Source organism: Rattus norvegicus, chromosome 5 (assembly GCF_036323735.1).
Source record: "Rattus norvegicus strain BN/NHsdMcwi chromosome 5, GRCr8, whole genome shotgun sequence".
Lineage (NCBI taxonomy): Eukaryota > Metazoa > Chordata > Mammalia > Rodentia > Muridae > Rattus > Rattus norvegicus.
In genome coordinates this window covers 140,946,255-140,964,882 of record NC_086023.1, presented here as the reverse complement: position 1 = coordinate 140,964,882, position 18,628 = coordinate 140,946,255, and the positions used below count along the sequence as shown (strand labels likewise).

Here is an 18,628-nt window from a genome sequence, read left to right as displayed (position 1 = left end):
GAAGCAGTGTTCCACTTCCTAAAGTCCATCTGCTTTAAGTAAAGAGTGAGGAGGTTGTTTGCGTTTGCCCAATTCTCAGGTCCCAGAGCACTTCTTCCTCACGGTAGCCACTCAATGGAATAGTGAAGATGAATTTTCTATAATATCACTGGGCACACATAAGATGGGTTCTCCCATCCTCCTCATTGCAGAATCTGTCATAGCAACCTTAAACTGTTAGAATACCAACTAGACGTGCAACAAATGGTTTTCATTGTGTCCCTTAAGGTGCCAGCTTGGCCACAGGTCCTCTTGCTTAGCTGAGTGATGGTAGGCCCCTCTTGGGTAAGCAGTTATCTTGTTATGTAGCTTCCTGCCAAGTGAGAATTTGTTACCTTTCAGGTGGGTGGATCTTGATTTTGGGTTTTATGAAATGTGGGATTGATAACTGAGATTGCAGTTACCCCCTCCAGTTACAACAGTAGGCCAGTGACAGAACAATTCCTTGTGCAGGCATTTTTGAAATATGAAATACTTCTGGTATACAGCTACAGCAGCAGTCGGTAAAAAATGATTGAAAAAGAACTAATCTGATCTGCATATAGAGGAATTTAGAGAAATCCTCAATACTGGTCCCTCTCTGGGATATGTAATCCTCCAAGGATCCCTCCGGGTAGAGGAGATCCTCATTTTATGAAGTACTGCCTAATAAAATGACAGCAGAAGGAAATGGTGCTATCCCACTTCCTAACTCCCCACCCCATCCCATCCCTGAAAAGTTGTCATTCTTTGAAGTGGGGTTATTTTAGGTCGAGTGTCACTGTGTCCTGATTGGTCTGGAACTCTATGTTGACCAGGCTAGTCACAGAGATCTCCCTGCTTCTGGCTTTGGGATTAAAGTTCTGGGATTAAAGGTATGCACCACTGCTATTTTGAAAATATTTATTGAATCCAGGAGTAGTAATGAATACCTACAATTTGAGCACTTGGGTCACTAGGGTGAGCTGGGAGCTATGTGAGGTCAGCCTGGGCTATAATAAAATGGGTCAGCCTAAGCTATAAGTGAGGATGGGAAAGGGAGAAAGGGAGAAACACACTACTGAAATAATTGGATTTTTTAATTAGTTGGATTTTTAAAAGAAGTTTTTCAGAGATGGACATGTGTCTGATTGGTAGAGTACTTGCCTGGTGTGCACCAAGTCCAGGGTCCATTTGTAGGAAATGGAAAACCGTTTTTTCCAAGGTTGTGTAAATTCCAGTTTTTATATTTTTAGAGAGTATTTTTGGCATATGTGGCTCTTAAGGGAGGGTCCTATTCTGGCTGGCCTGGAACTCACCATGTAAACCCGGGCTAGCCTCAGACTGATAGCAGTCCTCGTGTATCAGCTTCCTGAGTGCTGACACTGTAGGTGTGAATCGCCATACCTGGCTTGGGGGTGGTTAGAAGCAAAGGAACTTAGGGTTTCTATGCAGAGATATTTTGAGCTCAACAAGTAATCCTAACCTGGAATTGATTTAGAGTAAAATGCTTCAGAGTTTATGTGCTTTGTATGTATAAATGCACGTGTGTATACCTAGCTAAAAATATAAACTTTCTGTTCTTAAAATATAAACTTCATAATAGATACTAACAAGAGATTGGTTAGAAGAAGCAAAATGTCAGTTTATTGTTTCTGTATTGTGATCTCAAGCTACTGAGAGCAGTCCCCAATTATTTACACCCTTGCCTATAAGTTCCCCCAATCTTATTTACAGTAAGAAGTTCACAGGAAAAAGGGGCAACCTTTATACAAAGTAGAGTTTCTGTAAAATTAAAATTAGCCAAGGAACTCTTTTGTAAGCAAAAATTGGGAGTATCACAACAATTCAGTGTTTGAGTGTCCAGCTGATAGCAGATCTGTCATGAGTTTGTTTGCTTTCCCCTAAGCAATTTCTATACAAGGAGTCATTCATTGAAAATAAATAATTACTGAGTATCAACTTTGTGCCAGATCCTAGCCTCTTGCAGTGAATAGAGCTGGCATGGCGCCTGCCCTTGTGGGCCTTAGCGTGTGGGAGGCAGACGTGAAGCACAGAAGTGACTCTTGTAAATCTATCATTATAAACTGACAGAGTAGGCTCAGAGATGATTGATAGAGTCAAAGAATACTTTGGAAGTAGAATTAAGACCTGTTGATGGTGTTTGTGGTGAAGGTGTGTTGTTTATCCAGGATGGCATAGATTCTGGTTTATTCAGTTAAGTACAAACTGGACACTAGTAAATTACTGATTTCAAGAACAAATGTTAGGATTTGATTTAGGAAGAAGTAAATTTGAAGGAATGAGAAGTAAGAGGTACTTTCTTTTGGAACCATTAGGTTCAAGGTTAGTGGTTGGTATGTAGAGAGTAAAGCAGTTGGATGTGAGGATTTGAAGCTTAGAAGAGAAAATTAAGTTATAAACATCTATCAGAGCTAATAATTTAGATGATAGATTAAATTGCCCAGGAAGGACATTAAAAGAAAGGAGATAGCTAGGCATGGTGGTGTACACCTATTAAGGTAAGAGGTTCGTGCGTTCCAGGCTAGTCTAAGCTATATACTAAAGCTTGCCTCAAACAAAGAATTAAGTATTTTTAAGGAAGCCTTTGGACTAACATTCTCCATTTAGAGGTAAAGAGGAGAAGAGAACAAACCTTCAAAAAAGGTAAGTCAGTATTCAAATGGGAAACACAGTACCACCAAAGCATAACTACAGCCATTACCAGTTAACACAAACAAACACACAAATAAAAACAAATCTTTATTTTTTTTAAAGATTTATTTATTTCATATATATGAGCACACTGTAGCTGTCTTAGACACACCAGAAGAGGGCATCAGATCCTATTACAGATGGTTGTGAGCCACCATGTGGTTGCTGGGAATTGAACTCAGGGCCTCTGGAAGAGCAGCCAGTGCTCTTAACCTCTGAGCCACCTCTCCAGCCCAAAACAAATCTTTAAATGATAGTGTGGATGTATTTGATTTGATTGAGTAAAGGACCCTTTAGTGTGGGCTTGATACCTTCTCTCTCTGTCTCTGGCATTCTCCCTCCATTTCTAATCCCCACCATCATCGGTCAATCCTTTATCCATCCCCAGCCTCACTCCTCTTGGTTTCTCTTCCAATTGATGTCTCTTAATGTTTCAGAATAGAGCTCTGTGGCACTTGTGGGGGGTTTTCCTGTAGTTTGTTGAAGCTGAATTCTTTGTAGTGTTGCTTAACAAAATACAATACAATCAAGTTGTAGAATAAAGTGAAGTGTCCTGGTGATTTCCTTCACAACCTTTGAGTTTTTTCCTGGGCCTTTGCCTCTCTATAGACTGACTTATCCATCCATAGGCATTCCTTTGAATTCATATTCCTTACTATAGTGTGGTCTGTTATAGAACAAAATTAGTCTTCCTTAAGCATTTGATTCTCTTAGGTTTATTTTGTCCTCTTTTGTTTTCTGTCATCTTCTGGCTTCTAATAGACACACCTATCTTACTGAAACTGGAAAAACTTTATATAGAAGGCGGGGGTGGGTTATAGTCAAGCTGGTAAAAATGTGACTAGTTTTATGTTCTAGTAATTGAGACAACCAATTAAGGATAAATGTTTATGTCATTCTTTCCATTAAGACAATACATTTAGCAAATGTGTGTGAAAACTAAAGTTTTGGCATTTTTTTGTTCTGGTTTTTTTGTTTATTTGTTTGTTTTTTGTATTTTGTTTTTTGTTTTTGAGATAAGGTCTCATGTACCCACAGAGAGGCCTCAAAGTGTATGTGTAACTGATAATGATCATGAACTTCTGACCTTCCTGCCTCCACCTGAGTGCTGGGATTGTATAGGCTTGGTGGCTTACACCAGTTTTCGTTCTAACTTTTGAATTTACATTTTTTTGTTTGTTTCATTATGGACATGATCCATGGTCTCATCTTTTCAAGTGTTTCATATACCTATGTCTTACTTGGTACATGTGTCAGAGTTGTGGGCACATTTTCTCTTATAGATGGGGAGTACTGCTTCACGATGATTGCTTGTCTGTGGTCTGTGGCCCTGAAACAGATTGAAGTTAAATGGCCACAGGAGTATTAAGCTGTGAGCTTTGCATTTTTTTATACTGCTGATTTGTTTTGACTGATTGAGTTACCCATTCTAGCCAGGAAAGTGTACTGCCTGTTGTCAGTGTCAAATGTCTATTCTCCATGGTATTGTCCAAGAATTTAAGTACTTGTAATTTGATAGCATCCTTCCCTTTCAGGATGCAAATACATTGCATTTATTGTATAGTATTTTAATGCCAATAATTCAATGTTCCCTGTAGCTTTTAGCATTAAAAATTAAGCAGCTGATTTGAAAGAAGAAACCGAGTCATTAGATTAAAGACCTAAATAGTGCTGTAACTGTCCCTTGGTGTATGTTACACAAGAAGATATGTAACTGAAACATAAACCCACATGTCTTCTTGGTACCTCACTGTTCTGATGCTTACGTTTCCCCTTTGTTCCCTGTCCTCCTTTGTTAAGTCATAAATCTCTCAAGAATGACCTGACAGTATGTGAGGTATATATAGACAGTTTAATGTCCTTTATGGCAAATCTGCTTTTCTTTGCAATTCTCCAGATGTTTCAGAAAGAACAAGTGGATCCTCTTCAGGTGAAATTGCAGCAGGTGAATGGACTTGGCCAGGGATTAATTCAGAGTGCGGGAAAAACCTGTGATGTGCAGGGTTTAGAACATGACATGGAAGAGGTCAATACTCGATGGAATACACTGAATAAAAAGGTGAGCTGGTGAGCAAGTGACACTTGTGCTGGGACTGGAAAGGGCAAAAAAGAGAAGTCTAGTCCTGAGATTGCCCTTGAAATGTAATGCCAACACAGTTACTGCTGCCATCTGTAATTACTAAGTGGGTTAGTAGTAGTGTAAATACAATGCTGTTCCCCTTCCTTGACTTTGAGCTCTCCATATCTGTGACACAGGTTGCACAAAGAATTGCACAACTGCAGGAGGCTTTGTTACATTGTGGGAAATTTCAAGATGCCTTAGAGCCATTGCTCAGCTGGTTGACAGACACCGAGGAGCTCATAGCCAATCAGAAGCCTCCATCTGCCGAGTATAAAGTGGTGAAAGCCCAGATCCAAGAACAGAAGGTAAGTGGGAACATGGAGACAGTGAACCGAAGTGGACAGTGACAGACAGCACTTTGTTTATAGCTTAAAGAGCAGGTCCAGAGTTTCAGTAGAACTTAACCTACATGTGTCTATATTTTGTCCTATTTGCGTAATGTTAGCATGTTAATTATACGTAATAATGGGTTTCATTATGACACTTATGCTTTGATCACACTCACCCTCCATTACCCTCTCTTGTCTCTCTTCTTTCTTCTCATCCTCTTCGTCTTCCCACCTCGCTGTACTTCTGCTTTGTGAGAGAGATCTAGTGAGTGGCACTCAAATTGCTCACAGGAGTCTGAATACCCTGCTAGTGGCTGTACAACTGAAGAAATGTCTTCCTCTCTCCCATCTACTGTGTCGAAGATGCTGAGATCACATGCTTAGTGGAACAGCATGTCAGGGTCCCCTGTCAGCATTAGACACACACACTGTCTCTTCTGGCTCTCACACTCTTTCCTCCTTTTCGCTCAAGAAGAGGACAGACAGATGTCTTTATGACTTGGAACTCAACAGTCCTTTACTCCTCTGAGCCAGGGTCTCAATGTGGCCCAGGCTTGGTCTGGAACATTATGTTGCTGAGAATGCCACTAAATTTCTGATCCCCCCTGCCTCCACCTCCCAAGTGCTGGGATCACAAGTGTGAACTTCACTTTGTTTACGCAGCACTGGGGATGAGACCCAGGTTTTATGCACACTGAGCCAGCACTGTACCAGCTGAGCTCTGCCTCCCTAGTCCTCTATCTACCATGTTAGCTTAATTTCTATTCCTATGCAGTTTTTTTACTGTTTCTTGCCAAGCATGGTGGCACATATCTGCAAGAACAGCTATTGGGAGGCTAAGGTAGGAGGATTTTTTTGGTAGAGTTTCAGGCTAACCTTGACTACATAGGATCATGTTTCACAAATACAGGTACAATGAATGTACACCAAGGGGAAAAAAACTTTTTAAAAACTGCTTATCTTAAAAGAAATTCTGTCTTTTTTTAGTTTTAGGGAGATATAACAAATGAAGTTGTATATCATTTACAGCATATGAGATAATATTTTGATATATGTATATAATAATTGTGAAATGGCTGCCTTCAGCTGGGCAACATATCTGTCACTTCAAATCCTAATGAGGTTTCTGTGTCTTTTGCTTCTTTGTTTCCTGAGATTCTATGTCTGACCTGAAATTCACTATGTAGACCAGGCTGGCCTCAAACTCAAAGATCTTCCTGCCTCTGCCTCCTAAGTATTGGAACTAAAGATATGCACCACCATTCCTGGCAAATGTGCTTGTCTCTGTCACCTGTCTGTAATAGAGTGTCAGCCATGGCACTACTTAAAAGCTGAGGTGAATGGGCATGGCAGGAACTGTACTATACCACATACTTTTGGGGCCAAGAGTGCATTGTTCAATTACGCTTCAGATTCATTGTGATGATTTTGTGTGTGTGTGTGTGTGTGTGTGTGTGTGTGTGTGTCTGTGTGTGTCTGTGTGTGTCTGTGTGTGTGTCTGTGTGTCTTCTGTCTTCTTCAAGATAGGGTCTCCCTATGTAGACCAGACTGGCCTCAAGATTCATAGAGATCCACTTGCCTCTGCTTCCCCAGTGCTGGGATTAAAGGTGTGTGCTACTACACCTGGCTCTGGGTTTATTTTTAAATGACCCTTTGTTGTTACTTTCCTTTCTCTTTAAACATACGTGTCACAGTTGCTCCAGCGACTCCTAGATGATCGCAAGGCCACAGTGGATATGCTTCAAGCAGAAGGAGGCAGAATAGCCCAGGCTGCTGAACTGGCTGATAGAGAGAAAATCACTGGGCAGCTGGAAAGCCTTGAATGTAGATGGACTGAGCTCCTCAGCAAGGCAGCAGCCAGGTAAGGGTTTGAGACCTGTTTGCAGGATTGTTCTGCTGCAGTCACTCAAGTGCTTACGAGCTCTTGGATAATTCATGTATGGTTTTGGAGAGTGTTCAGTTACTGATGGGTGATACGTGTTTAGAGATAATCCACATATCACTCACAGCAGCTGAGCTTTAATTGCTCACAGATTTTGAGATCAGAGATGTTTGATGTGACTGGTGGTGGTGCTGCCCCAGAGTCGCTGTTCAAATAATGGATGCAGACCCCTTGCCTTCTAGCAAACTGACAGTCTGGGTTTCTGAAGCAGTGTGTTTCCTCCCTTCACATATACAAACAGTGTTTTAATAGTCAGAATTGAAACTTGACAGGTCTTTTCTGTTACACTGATACTTGATTTTTTTTGCATCCTGAGCTAGTCTATGATATTGTTATATTTATAGGCATCCTAGAGATAGGTATTTTCTAATAAAATAGGCTTATTAAATGTAACTTGAATAAAAGAAATGTTAAGTAAAGTTTTACCAAAATACATCACACAACCTGATTCCTCTCCCCCCTCCCCCCCCCTATCCCTACTCCCATACCAAGGATTGAACTTAGGACTTTATCAATGCTGGTCAAGAGTTCTACTTGGGGGCTGGAGAGATGGCTCAGCAGTTAAGAGCACTGGCTGCCCTTCCAGAGGTCCTGAGTTCAATTCCCAGCAACCACATGGTGGCTCACAGCCCTCTGTAATGGGATCTGGTGGCCTCTTCCGGTGTGCAGATGTACAGACACACAGATATACATTAAATAATTTTTTAAAAACTAAAAAACAAAATCTTCTACTGAGCTGCATGCCTCCACAGTACCAGACCTTTTACAATGGCTAAGTACAGTCTGTTCTCTGTGTCAGAATCCAGCGTTATGACCTTTTATTACTAATTTGGTGCTCATACTGGTTGGTTACTTATTTCCGGGTTTTTTTTTTTTTTTTTTTATCTAAGACAACTTCCTCTCTCCTTTTTAGTTTATGGTATACTTAAAGCCCAAGTTTAACATTGACATTATATAGAATTTAAGATTCCAAATGACTTAGAAAGTATGTGTGTGTTTGTCTTAAATTTGGCTTGAAATTGTCAGAAGCCTAACTGGATTTTTGAAACTGGGAGGGGCTTTTAACTCACAGGAGTAAACTACTCTTAACTCACATACAGGGATAGCAAGGATAGAATAAAACATGAAAACAGTTGATTTGGAGCTCCTTGAAGTCGTATTTGTCGTGGCCCTATGTTCAGGTGGTGCACACAATGCATTCCGTTCTGATGTGTGTCAGTGTGGTCTAAGCTCTGCTAGAAGAGCTCCTTCTATCCTTAGCCTGCTACTACTCATGAGACAATTAGAGAAATCTTTGTCCAAGCCATCAGGGTTAGCTTTCTTTTAATCATGGGATAATTATCCTGCCCACCTTAGAGAAGGTCAGTGGAAATGGATGCTGTGAAAACTTTTACAGCTACAAGTAGTCCTACCAAGTAAGGCGTGTTCTGTTTACTGTGAGCACTTAGACCACGCCTGGTGAAGACTGCTCTTACTGAATTTCATTCTGCATGACTCCTAATGTGACTCTCTGCCTGAGCAACTTGTTCTGTGTGTTTGTGTAGGCAAAAGCAGCTGGAGGATATCTTGGTTCTGGCTAAACAATTCCACGAGACAGCTGAGCCTATTTCTGACTTCCTATCTGTCACAGAGAAAAAGCTTGCTAACTCGGAACCTGTTGGCACTCAAACTGCCAAAATACACCAGCAGATTATTCGTCACAAGGTAGGAAGGTGATGCCACAGATGAAACAACCAGAGGTAGACCTGACAAGGCACAGCTTCCTCTAGATGTTCCACGGAGTTTTTAGTTTAGGATGAAGCACATCTTGGAAAAGTTAGGTTGGGTTGGAGTAGAAGTAGACATTGACTAATAGGTGTGAACATCGAGAGAGAAGAGCGGCTGTGTCACTTCTCTCATTGTTTTTGCTGCGCAGCAGGTGGATTTTATTTTAATTTGTTCTGTTGTTATTCATTGTGTCATGTTTGCTTTTCATTTTCTTTTCTGTTACTCATTTTTTTCCATCTGGATTTCCAGGCTCTAGAGGAAGAAATAGAAAACCATGCAGCAGATGTGCAGCAGGCAGTTAAAATCGGGCAGTCCCTCTCCTCCCTGATATGTCCAGCAGAACAGGGCATCATGTCAGAAAAGCTAGACTCATTGCAGGCCCGATACAGTGAAATTCAAGACCGGTGCTGTCGGAAAGCATCCCTGCTTGAGCAGGCGCTGTTCAATGCTAGACTGTTCGGGGAGGATGAGGTGGAGGTGCTCAATTGGCTGGCTGAGGTTGAGGACAAGCTCAGTGCAGTGTTCGTAAAGGATTACAGACAGGATGTCCTGCAGAAACAGCATGCCGACCACCTGGTATTTGTGTTTTCATTCTTATGGTTATGTTACTGAATTATTTTGTCATTTTGCCATGTATTTCTTTTCATTTCTCTTTCTTTTAATTTCTTTTCCCCCCTTCATTCCAAACACTTCAACTGTATTGTGTGAATTGCATATTTATACATACAAGTGCATAATTGAGTTGTTGCCAAGTACTAAATCTTTCTGGATAGGCCATGAATAAATACTTTCATTTAACAAGCTGAACTGATGATTCTAAATTGTACAGGTTAGAGTCAGGGTCCATCTCAATTGCACATTGGGTAATTACATCAGTGGATCAGTAGGTTTTCATTTGAGCAGATGAGGGCATTCTGTAACAAACCACATACATCTGAATGGTGGCCATAATCTCATCATGTACCTGTACCTTAAGAGCATTTCTGAAATCACGGAGATTCTGTGTCATCTTATACAATGCGCCTGTTTTGATCTTTTTTTAATTAGTGTCTGTGTGTATATGTGCATGTCAGTGCAGAGGCCAGACATGTCAGATCTGTGTGGAGGTGGATGCCAGCTGCCTTTTGGTGGTGGTGGGAATCAAACCCAAGTTCTCTGGAAGAGCAGTTCCTATTCTTAACTGCTGAGCCTTCTCTCCAGCCATGTTTCAGTTTTCTTTACAAAGTATCGTTATTTTAGACATAATGAGCATTTTCGTTATGTTTCATTTCTAACCTTCTTGTGTTTGATACTGGTTGATTGGTAAAGCTGATTTCATCCTAAATCTTTCCTCACCTGGCACAAAAGAGAACTTGCTATAAAGCATTTCTTAGTTGTGTTTAGTAGAGTAACCAACGAGATAAATGAAGTAGTCAAAATGTTGATTGTGAACTGAGCTGCTAATCTCCTGATGTGTTGTCCTTTTAAAGTCTCAGAGTTCATCCCTCTGTTATGCCATAGTTTTGAAATTAATGCTCTTCTTCCTTTCAGGCTTTAAATGAAGAGATTATTAATAGAAAGAAGAATGTAGATCAAGCTATTAAAAATGGTCAGGCTCTTCTAAAACAAACTACAGGTACTTTGAAAAGTGTACCTCCTAGCACCTCTTTGAGATTGTTTTACTTTATGTTTTGAGTATTTTGCCTATATGCATATCTGTGCACCACATGTGTACTCGGTACCCTCAGAGGCCAGAAGAGGGCATTGGGTCCCCAGAACTGGAGTTACAGGTTGTTATGAACCACCCTATAGGCTCTTTTGGAACCAAATCCAGGTCCTCTAAGCCATCCTGCCAGCCTGACTCTGTTCTTAAAGATCATAAGCACGCAGTGTTGGCCATTGCTCTTGGTTGATGGGAACCTTGATATTTCTGATCATATTGCTGTATGTGCTTCAGGGAAGCTGCTAACATGTTCATTTTCTGCTAAAACTTTCGAAAACTACAAGACTTAGTTGTCTTATCTGGTTATAGATGACAGTTCCTCCTACCTCCTAATACACTGAACACTCAGCAACGTTTTGGGAACATCTAGAGGCACCTGCAGCTGAATTTTGAGCTTAATCTCAGAAATGATTTATGTGGTTGAGGGTTCATTTCCAGTTTCCCCTCAGTTTGGGATATTAGGTGAAGTCAGGACATAGCAAGAGTCTATGAAATTTAAGCTCTAATTTAAAGACAGATTAAAGGGTTCTTCCATCTCCATCCTGAGAGCTCCTTCATGCTCCTTCTTCTTCACAGGTGAGGAGGTGTTACTTATCCAGGAGAAGCTGGATGGAATAAAGACCCGTTATGCAGACATCACTGTCACTAGCTCCAAGGCCCTCAGAACTTTAGAACAAGCCCGGCAGCTGGCCACCAAGTTCCATTCTACATATGAGGAACTGACTGGGTGGCTGAGGGAGGTGGAGGAGGAGCTGGCGGCCAGTGGAGGACAGTCTCCCACAGGGGAGCAGATACCCCAGTTTCAGCAAAGGCAGAAGGTATGCCATCATTTTACACTCTAACAGGAAAGAGGTTCCGTCTTTGTCTGAATCATGTTTCCTTACTTTTACCTCAGAACTAAACCAAACGTACTGCTGCTTTCTCTCTTGTTTACTCGTGACAATAAGATTTTACATAACCAAAGCATAGGACTGTAGTGTGAAGAGGAAAGAAGCTGATTTCCAGGTACTTAGGAAGTTCGCTTGGTGAGTCACGCCTAATTCACCTCCACCGTTCGTTCTTTCTCTAAAAAGAAGGCACGATTTGGAGACCAGAAGAAGACAAGTGAAAAGGAGGCAGGGGAGATGGATGAGGGCACTGGAAGGGAACGAACAAGAACAATTGAGGAAAGGAATTGAGTGGGGGAGGTGCTTCATAGTTCTGATTCTGCTTCAGGGTCAAAAGCGGTGCTGGATGCACAGAAATTCTATGTGGGTATTTGTTATGTTACATGCCGCTAGTTAGAGCATTAAGGAATAGAAAGAAAGAACTTTTGTTTTTGTTTTGGTTTTGTTTTGTTTTGTTTTTGGTTCTTTTTTTTCCGGAGCTGGGGACCAAACCCAGGGCCTTGCGCTTCCTAGGTAAGTGCTCTACCACTGAGCTAAATCCCCAGCCCCAAGAACTGTTGTTTTATAGGAAGCAAAGTGGCTCAAATTTTGCAGACTGTTGTAAGTAAGCAGCAGTTAAGCTGAAAATCAGGTTTCAAAATGATTGAAAATGTAAGGCAGAGGAAAAAAAGAGCTGAAGGAAGGAGGTCAGTGCCCTGCTGGGATGTGTGCTGGAGATAGACTCCCCCCACACCCCAACACACACACACTGCTGCTGCTGGGCTTAATTTAGCAAGGCGTGGCCTGAAAACCTTTCCCTCCTTAGGAACTGAAGAAGGAGGTCATGGAGCACAGGCTGGTGTTGGACACCGTGAATGAGGTGAGCCATGCGCTCCTAGAGCTGGTGCCTTGGAGAGCCAGAGAAGGACTGGATAAACTTGTGTCTGATGCCAACGAGCAGTACAAACTGGTCAGTGACACCGTTGGACAAAGGGTAGATGAAATTGATGCTGCTATTCAGAGATCACAACAGGTAAAGTTTATAATTCTGTGTGCTAGTGTTTTAGGCCACAGAATGTATGTATGGTGTCTAGTGCTATAACCTACATAAGTACAGGCTCAAGAAGAATAATGAGATCAAAATAAGTAGAACAGGGGTTGGGGATTTAGCTCAGTGGTAGAGCACGTGCCTAGCAAGCGCAAGGCCCTGGGTTCGGTCCCCAGCTCCGAAAAAAAGAAAAAAGAAAAAAAAATAAATAAATAGAACAAACATTCTTTAATAATGGGAATCTCTTCGAAGAGATTTGATCCAGATTAGAACCAAAATACTCAAGCACTTGGTACCCTGAAAAACTTGCAAAAAGAGTCCTATGTTAAAGCTATCTTTTTATTTATTTGTTTTGGGGTTTTTGTTCATTTGTTTTCCTTTTATATGTGTGGGTGTTTTTTCTGCATATGTCTGTGCACCATGTTTATATCTGCTACTAAAGAAACTAGAAGAGGCCACACATGGGTTCTGTAAAGTAAACCCGGGTGTTTTGGAAGAGCTCTTGACCTCTCTGCACTATTACTGTGTCTAAGCGTCTGCCCGCCTCCCTTATGTAGGCTCTCAGTGTGCAGCTCCCTCTCTGCACTATTACTGTGTCTAAGCGTCTGCCCGCCTCCCTTATGTAGGCTCTCAGTGTGCAGCTCCCTCTCTGCACTATTACTGTGTCTAAGCGTCTGCCCGCCTCCCTTATGTAGGCTCTCAGTGTGCAGCTCCCTCTCTGCACTATTACTGTGTCTAAGCGTCTGCCCGCCTCCCTTATGTAGGCTCTCAGTGTGCAGCTCCCTCTCTGCACTATTACTGTGTCTAAGCGTCTGCCCGCCTCCCTTATGTAGGCTCTCAGTGTGCAGCTCCCTCTTAGCCTTAACTGCACAGAGATCCACCTGCCTCTGCCTCTGCCTGCTGAAAGGTGGGGTTTAGGTGTACAGCACCACTATTTTAGCATTCCGTGGGAAAGGCAAAGATACCAAGAACTATAATTACTTTCAAATATGCAAACCAAAATAGCACAGCCACCCAAAAGAGAATCTTTTAGTAAACACAGGTGTCATGTTTCCCTTTCTCCTTCTGCTTTGGGGGAGGGGAAGATGCCTTCATCTTCCTAAGGCATCGCTGTGTCACACAGCTGGCCATGTATGTATTACTATGCCAGAAACACACACATATGACTAGATAATTCCTTGGATTCGCAGTGATAAACAAATGTTTTCTGAACTACAAAGACTTTTTTGACTCCAGCTACATCCCCAATTTGTCTTTAGGCTTGTCCCTAATCAGTGCCAGTTATCGTCACTTACAACGTAATATACTTGGGAAACTGACTTCTCACACACTCCCTATACACATATACTTTGAGACAGTGTGATGTGGCCTAGTCGTCCCCCAACTCACATTCCTTCACATCCCAAGTACTAGGATATAAGCCTTCTCCACTGTGTGCAGTTCATTACTTTTCTCTTTAAATATAGGTTTAGCATCACCTAATCCAAAAATGTGAAGTATCACAATATCTAGAAGATGCTAAACCAGTCATGTTGTCTATATAAATATTCTAAAATTCAGAATATTTCTGTTCCTAAGCATTTCCAATAAGGGAAAGTATCTTAATTAGGGTTTTATTGCTGTGAAGAAATACCATGACCAAGGCAACTCTTATAAAGAAAAACCTTTTTCTATTTATTTATTTATTTATTTATTTAATGTATGTGAGTGCTCTATCTGCATATGCATATGCATGCCAGAAGAGGGCTTCAGATCCTAGTGGTTGTGAGCCACTATGTAGTTGCTGGGAATTGAACTCCATACCTCTGAAAGAGCAGCAGACAATGCTCTTAACCTCTGAGACATCTCTTCAGCCCCCAAAGGAAAACATATAATTGAGGCTGGCTTACAATTTCAGAGGTTTAATCCATTATCATCATAGTGGGAAGCATGGTAGAATACATACAATCATGGGGTTAGAGAAGGAGCCATGAGTTCTATGTCTTGATCCGCAGGCAGCAGAAGGGGACTGACTGTGTTACACTGGCCAGACTTAAACATATATGAGACCTCAAAGCTGGTCTCCACAGTGGCACACTTCCTCCAACAAGGCCATACCTCCTTATAGTGCCACTCTGGCCAACCGTTCAAACACATGAGTCTATGGGGGGGCCAAACCTCTTCAGACCACCACAGGACCTTAAACAGAGATTAGCAAAATTGAAGAAAAGGTTATAAAAATTAGAGCACTCTTTTTTTTTTTTTTTTTTTTTTTGGGGTTCTTTTTTTTTTTCGGAGCTGGGGACCGAACCCAGGGCCTTGCGCTTCCTAGGCAAGCGCTCTACCACTGAGCTAAATCCCCAGCCCCCCTAGAGCACTCTTAATGATCAACAGTTATACAGAGAATGTTCTTAGGTCTTGTGATTGAGTTTGGGGTTCTTCTTGATCCCATCCATCATCTGAGCAAGTTCTTTCAAGTTAACACTACTCAGCTGTCCATTTTCATTATAAATTTATATTTAAACACCTACATCTAGGCATGATGGTACACACCTGTAATCCCTTAGAAGGCTAACGTAGAATTATCACAAGTTACCTGGGTTCCATCAAAAGGCCTTGTCCCAACATAAGTACAAGATAATAAGTATTTTATTTGTAAGTAAATCTACTAATGTTTAGTGTTAGAATTGGAAAGTCAACAGAGTACCATTCCATTAAAGTTCTCTGATTAGAAGCATACTTTGAAAGATTCTGTTATTTTTACTAAGTTTTATAGCTTCTTTTGAAGGAGTTGAATTTAAATTTTCTGTATCTTTGTTGTTATAATTTTATTTTATTTTTGTTAATTTTGTGAGACAAGATATGCCTGTGTAATGCAAGCTGGCCTCACACACAATCCTCCTGCCTCAGCCTCCCAAGTGATTGAATTATAGGCATGTAGTACCACATCTGGCCTAAAGTAACACGCATTGTCACCCCTGTCCTCCCTGTGGTGCTGGGGATTGAGCCACAGCCTCATGCTTATTCAGCAAGTGCTTTACCATTTGCCACAAAGTCCCCATAGCTTGGTTTGTGATTCTTAATGAAAGTGTTCCCAGTTCTAAATTTACTTTTTGAGGTACAACTATATTTCTGAAAATCCAGGCCTTTCTGTGTTAAGATAATTTTCAGATGGAGGAAGGAGATGTCGGCTGTATATAACCTGTTCACTTTTCCTGACTATTAGTACGAGCAAGCTGCTGATGCAGAACTAGCTTGGGTTGCTGAAACAAAGCGAAAGCTAATGGCGCTTGGTCCAATTCGTCTAGAACAAGACCAGACTACTGCTCAGCTGCAGGTACAAAAGGTAAATACAGACGAGCCAAGTGCTCCCCTGTCCTGACGGGATGAGTTTGTGACATCTCAGATTAAGTAGAATGGTTTAATAAGTGATGGTAGAAGTTAATCGATAAATACTTGAGTGAGAAAAATATATTTTGCTTTGTGGAAAAGGATAAATAAACCTTTGAATCGGAGAAAGAATAGTTAGCGATTTTCTAGAAAATTTAGGAAGGAAAATGTTTCTGTGAACAGCTAGAATGATAAGCATCAAAAACACTTTGAAAGAGGATAGGTAAGAGTTGAACTTTAAGGATACTTCTTAAGTATTTGTAAAGCTAGGAATTTCATTTGGTGTCGACACTTCACCAGTACAGACACAGAGCAGGGTCCTCTCACTTCCTGATTTAATCCTAGTTCACTCTTCAAAGGCTTTCTCCATTGACATCATTCGACACAAAGACTCCATGGATGAGCTCTTCAGTCACCGTGGAGAGATCTTTAGCACATGTGGGGAGGAGCAGAAGGCTGTGCTGCAGGTGAGTTACATTTGTTCTTCGTGCTGCTGCTTTGTAAAAACACTTTACATCCCGGTGGAAGCTTTCCTCCCTCCTGTCTCAGCTCCTCCCTTCTCCCCGCTTTCTCTCCCTTTCTCAGAGAAGGGGAGGCCTCCCATGGATATCAGCCCACCTTGGCACGTCAAGTTCAGGAGGACTAGGCGCTTCTTCTAGTGAGCCTAGACAAGGCCACCCAATTTGGGAAGGAGATCTAATGGCAGGCAAGAGAGTCAGAGACTGCTTCAGTTGTTAGGGATCCTGTGTGAAGACCAAGCTACACATCTGTTACATATGTGTAGGGGCCTAGGCCAGGCTGCTTTTCTTAAATCATGGTAAATTGAAAGTGAAACTACAAAATAAAGTTTTTAAAGTGTTTTGGTTTTTTTTTTTAACCTGCTGGACTTCCTGATTACTGATAGGTCAGGGCATGGTGGTACATGCCTATACCCCAGCACTTGAGAAAGGCAAAAAGATCTCAAGTTCCAAACTAGTCTATGTTGTGTTTGACCTGATCTGAAAAGTACCACCCAAGGTGCATGGTAAGCACTATTTTATTGGCTTTAAAAAAAAAAAAAATACTTGATCTGTTCCTTTTAAGCATCTGAAGAGTATGTGCTGGGTTTAGAAACGTTTTCTTTTAAGCTAACACTTTGCAGTGTCCACTTTCTTATTTTGTTGGGCTAATGTTGTCTCATTGTTGTGTCTCTTTTGTTGTTCGTTTGCTCAATTTTTGAAACTAAGCCCTGGTTGTCGTGGAACTCACAGAAATGACCTGGCTCTGCCTCACCACCACACCTAGCCCTAGAAGATTATTTTTATTATGTCTTTCTTGTTCTGTTTTACTACCTTTTAAACTAAATGCATACTTTTTAGATTCTAGAAATAATGCATATGTATGCTAAATTTGAATTAAATATAAAGAGGAAACTTAAAAAAAATCACTTATTTTATTAGTCCATCTTTTTTTAGTGTGTTTTACACTTGAGAGAGAAAATGTGTGTGTGTATGTGCGTGTGCGTGTGCGTGTGTGTGTGTGTGTGTGTGTGTGTGTACAATTTATACATACCTTTATACATACCTGCTTTTTTTGTTTTGGAAAAAGAGTTTCTGATAGTAATCCTTTTTTTCCTTTTACTGTTTGTCTCCTAGGAGAAGACCGAGTGCCTAATACAGCAATATGAAGCCGTTAGCCTGCTTAACTCAGAGCGCTATGCTCGCCTAGAGCGAGCACAGGTCTTAGTGAACCAGTTTTGGGAAACGTACGAAGAGCTCAGCCCCTGGGCTGAGGAGACCCTAGCGTTGATAGCACAGCTGCCGCCTCCTGCTGTGGACCATGAGCAGCTCAGACAGCAGCAGGAAGAGATGAGGGTACGGAGCATGCGATTCTCTTGGGTGAAAACGGGCTATGTAACCTCCTGGAAAACTGCAGCTATAAGGCCTGCAGGACGAGTTTTATTTACAAAGTTAATTCCTAACCAGAATTTCTTTTCATGATGAAAATTCATGTTAGGTTTTCTTCATTGTTCAATATTAATTGACTAAAGAATAAGATTATAGATGTGTCAAGAAGCTGTCGGCCATGTATGGTAGGTAGCACATGCTTGTAGTCCCAGCATTCTGGATGTTGGGGTCATGATCTAGAGGACAGCCTGGGGTACAGAGAAGTTCTGGTCCAGGCTGGGTGATAGTAAGACTGAGTCTCAAAAGGTTGATTTAGATGAGAAAGACTTGTAAAGCACCTTTGTAATAGGGATCAAAAGAGCTAACTAGGGCTGGGGGGGGGGGGGGGGTGTGGAGCGTGGTGGTAGAGTATTCGTCCTATGCCTGTGTCCCAAAGTCAGATCCCCAGGCTACAAGAAAAAACAAAGAACCAACTAAATCGAGGAAATTTGAAATGTTTCTGAGACTTGTCAGATATTATTAGATGTGACTGGATGGCCCTTTCGTTTGATTCGAGTAAGAGCTGTGAAAGAACTAGTCAGAAAGTATTTGCCTCCTATACTTAAGAAGAAAAAGAAATTTGTAGACGTAGCAGCTAAACTGTTACTGTGAGTGATGCTTTACTTGTAAGTGTTCGCTTCTGGTTTACGGTTCCTCTTCAGTACTGTTACCATCTTTCCTTCTTTCTTTTCTTCCTTTCTTTAATGGAAAGAACTGACTTGTACAAGTTCACCTCTGATTCCTTTTTTTTTTTTTTTTTTTTTTTAAGATTTATTTGTTTCATGTATGTGAGTATACTGTTGTTTCAGACACACCAGAAGAGAACATCAGATCCCATCACAGATG

General features: G+C 41.3%; 1 protein-coding gene across 31 annotated transcripts in view; it reads left to right on the top strand.

Annotated features, from left to right (window-relative positions):
• Positions 1–18,628, top strand: part of Macf1 (microtubule-actin crosslinking factor 1) — a 325,299-nt gene that overhangs the window by 269,245 nt on the left and 37,426 nt on the right. For 29 of the 31 annotated variants that reach the window (XM_063288002.1, XM_063287999.1, XM_063288000.1 and 26 more), the window contains 11 exons: positions 4,610–4,771; positions 4,969–5,139; positions 6,858–7,024; positions 8,650–8,809; positions 9,122–9,448; positions 10,403–10,487; positions 11,151–11,392; positions 12,267–12,473; positions 15,694–15,813; positions 16,217–16,324; positions 17,492–17,710. In XM_063288002.1, the coding sequence (XP_063144072.1) occupies positions 4,610–4,771; positions 4,969–5,139; positions 6,858–7,024; positions 8,650–8,809; positions 9,122–9,448; positions 10,403–10,487; positions 11,151–11,392; positions 12,267–12,473; positions 15,694–15,813; positions 16,217–16,324; positions 17,492–17,710 (1,968 nt within the window). The remainder of the gene's footprint in view (positions 1–4,609; positions 4,772–4,968; positions 5,140–6,857; positions 7,025–8,649; positions 8,810–9,121; positions 9,449–10,402; positions 10,488–11,150; positions 11,393–12,266; positions 12,474–15,693; positions 15,814–16,216; positions 16,325–17,491; positions 17,711–18,628) is intronic. The other 2 variants (NM_001135758.3, XM_063287996.1) reach the window with 1 other exon arrangement.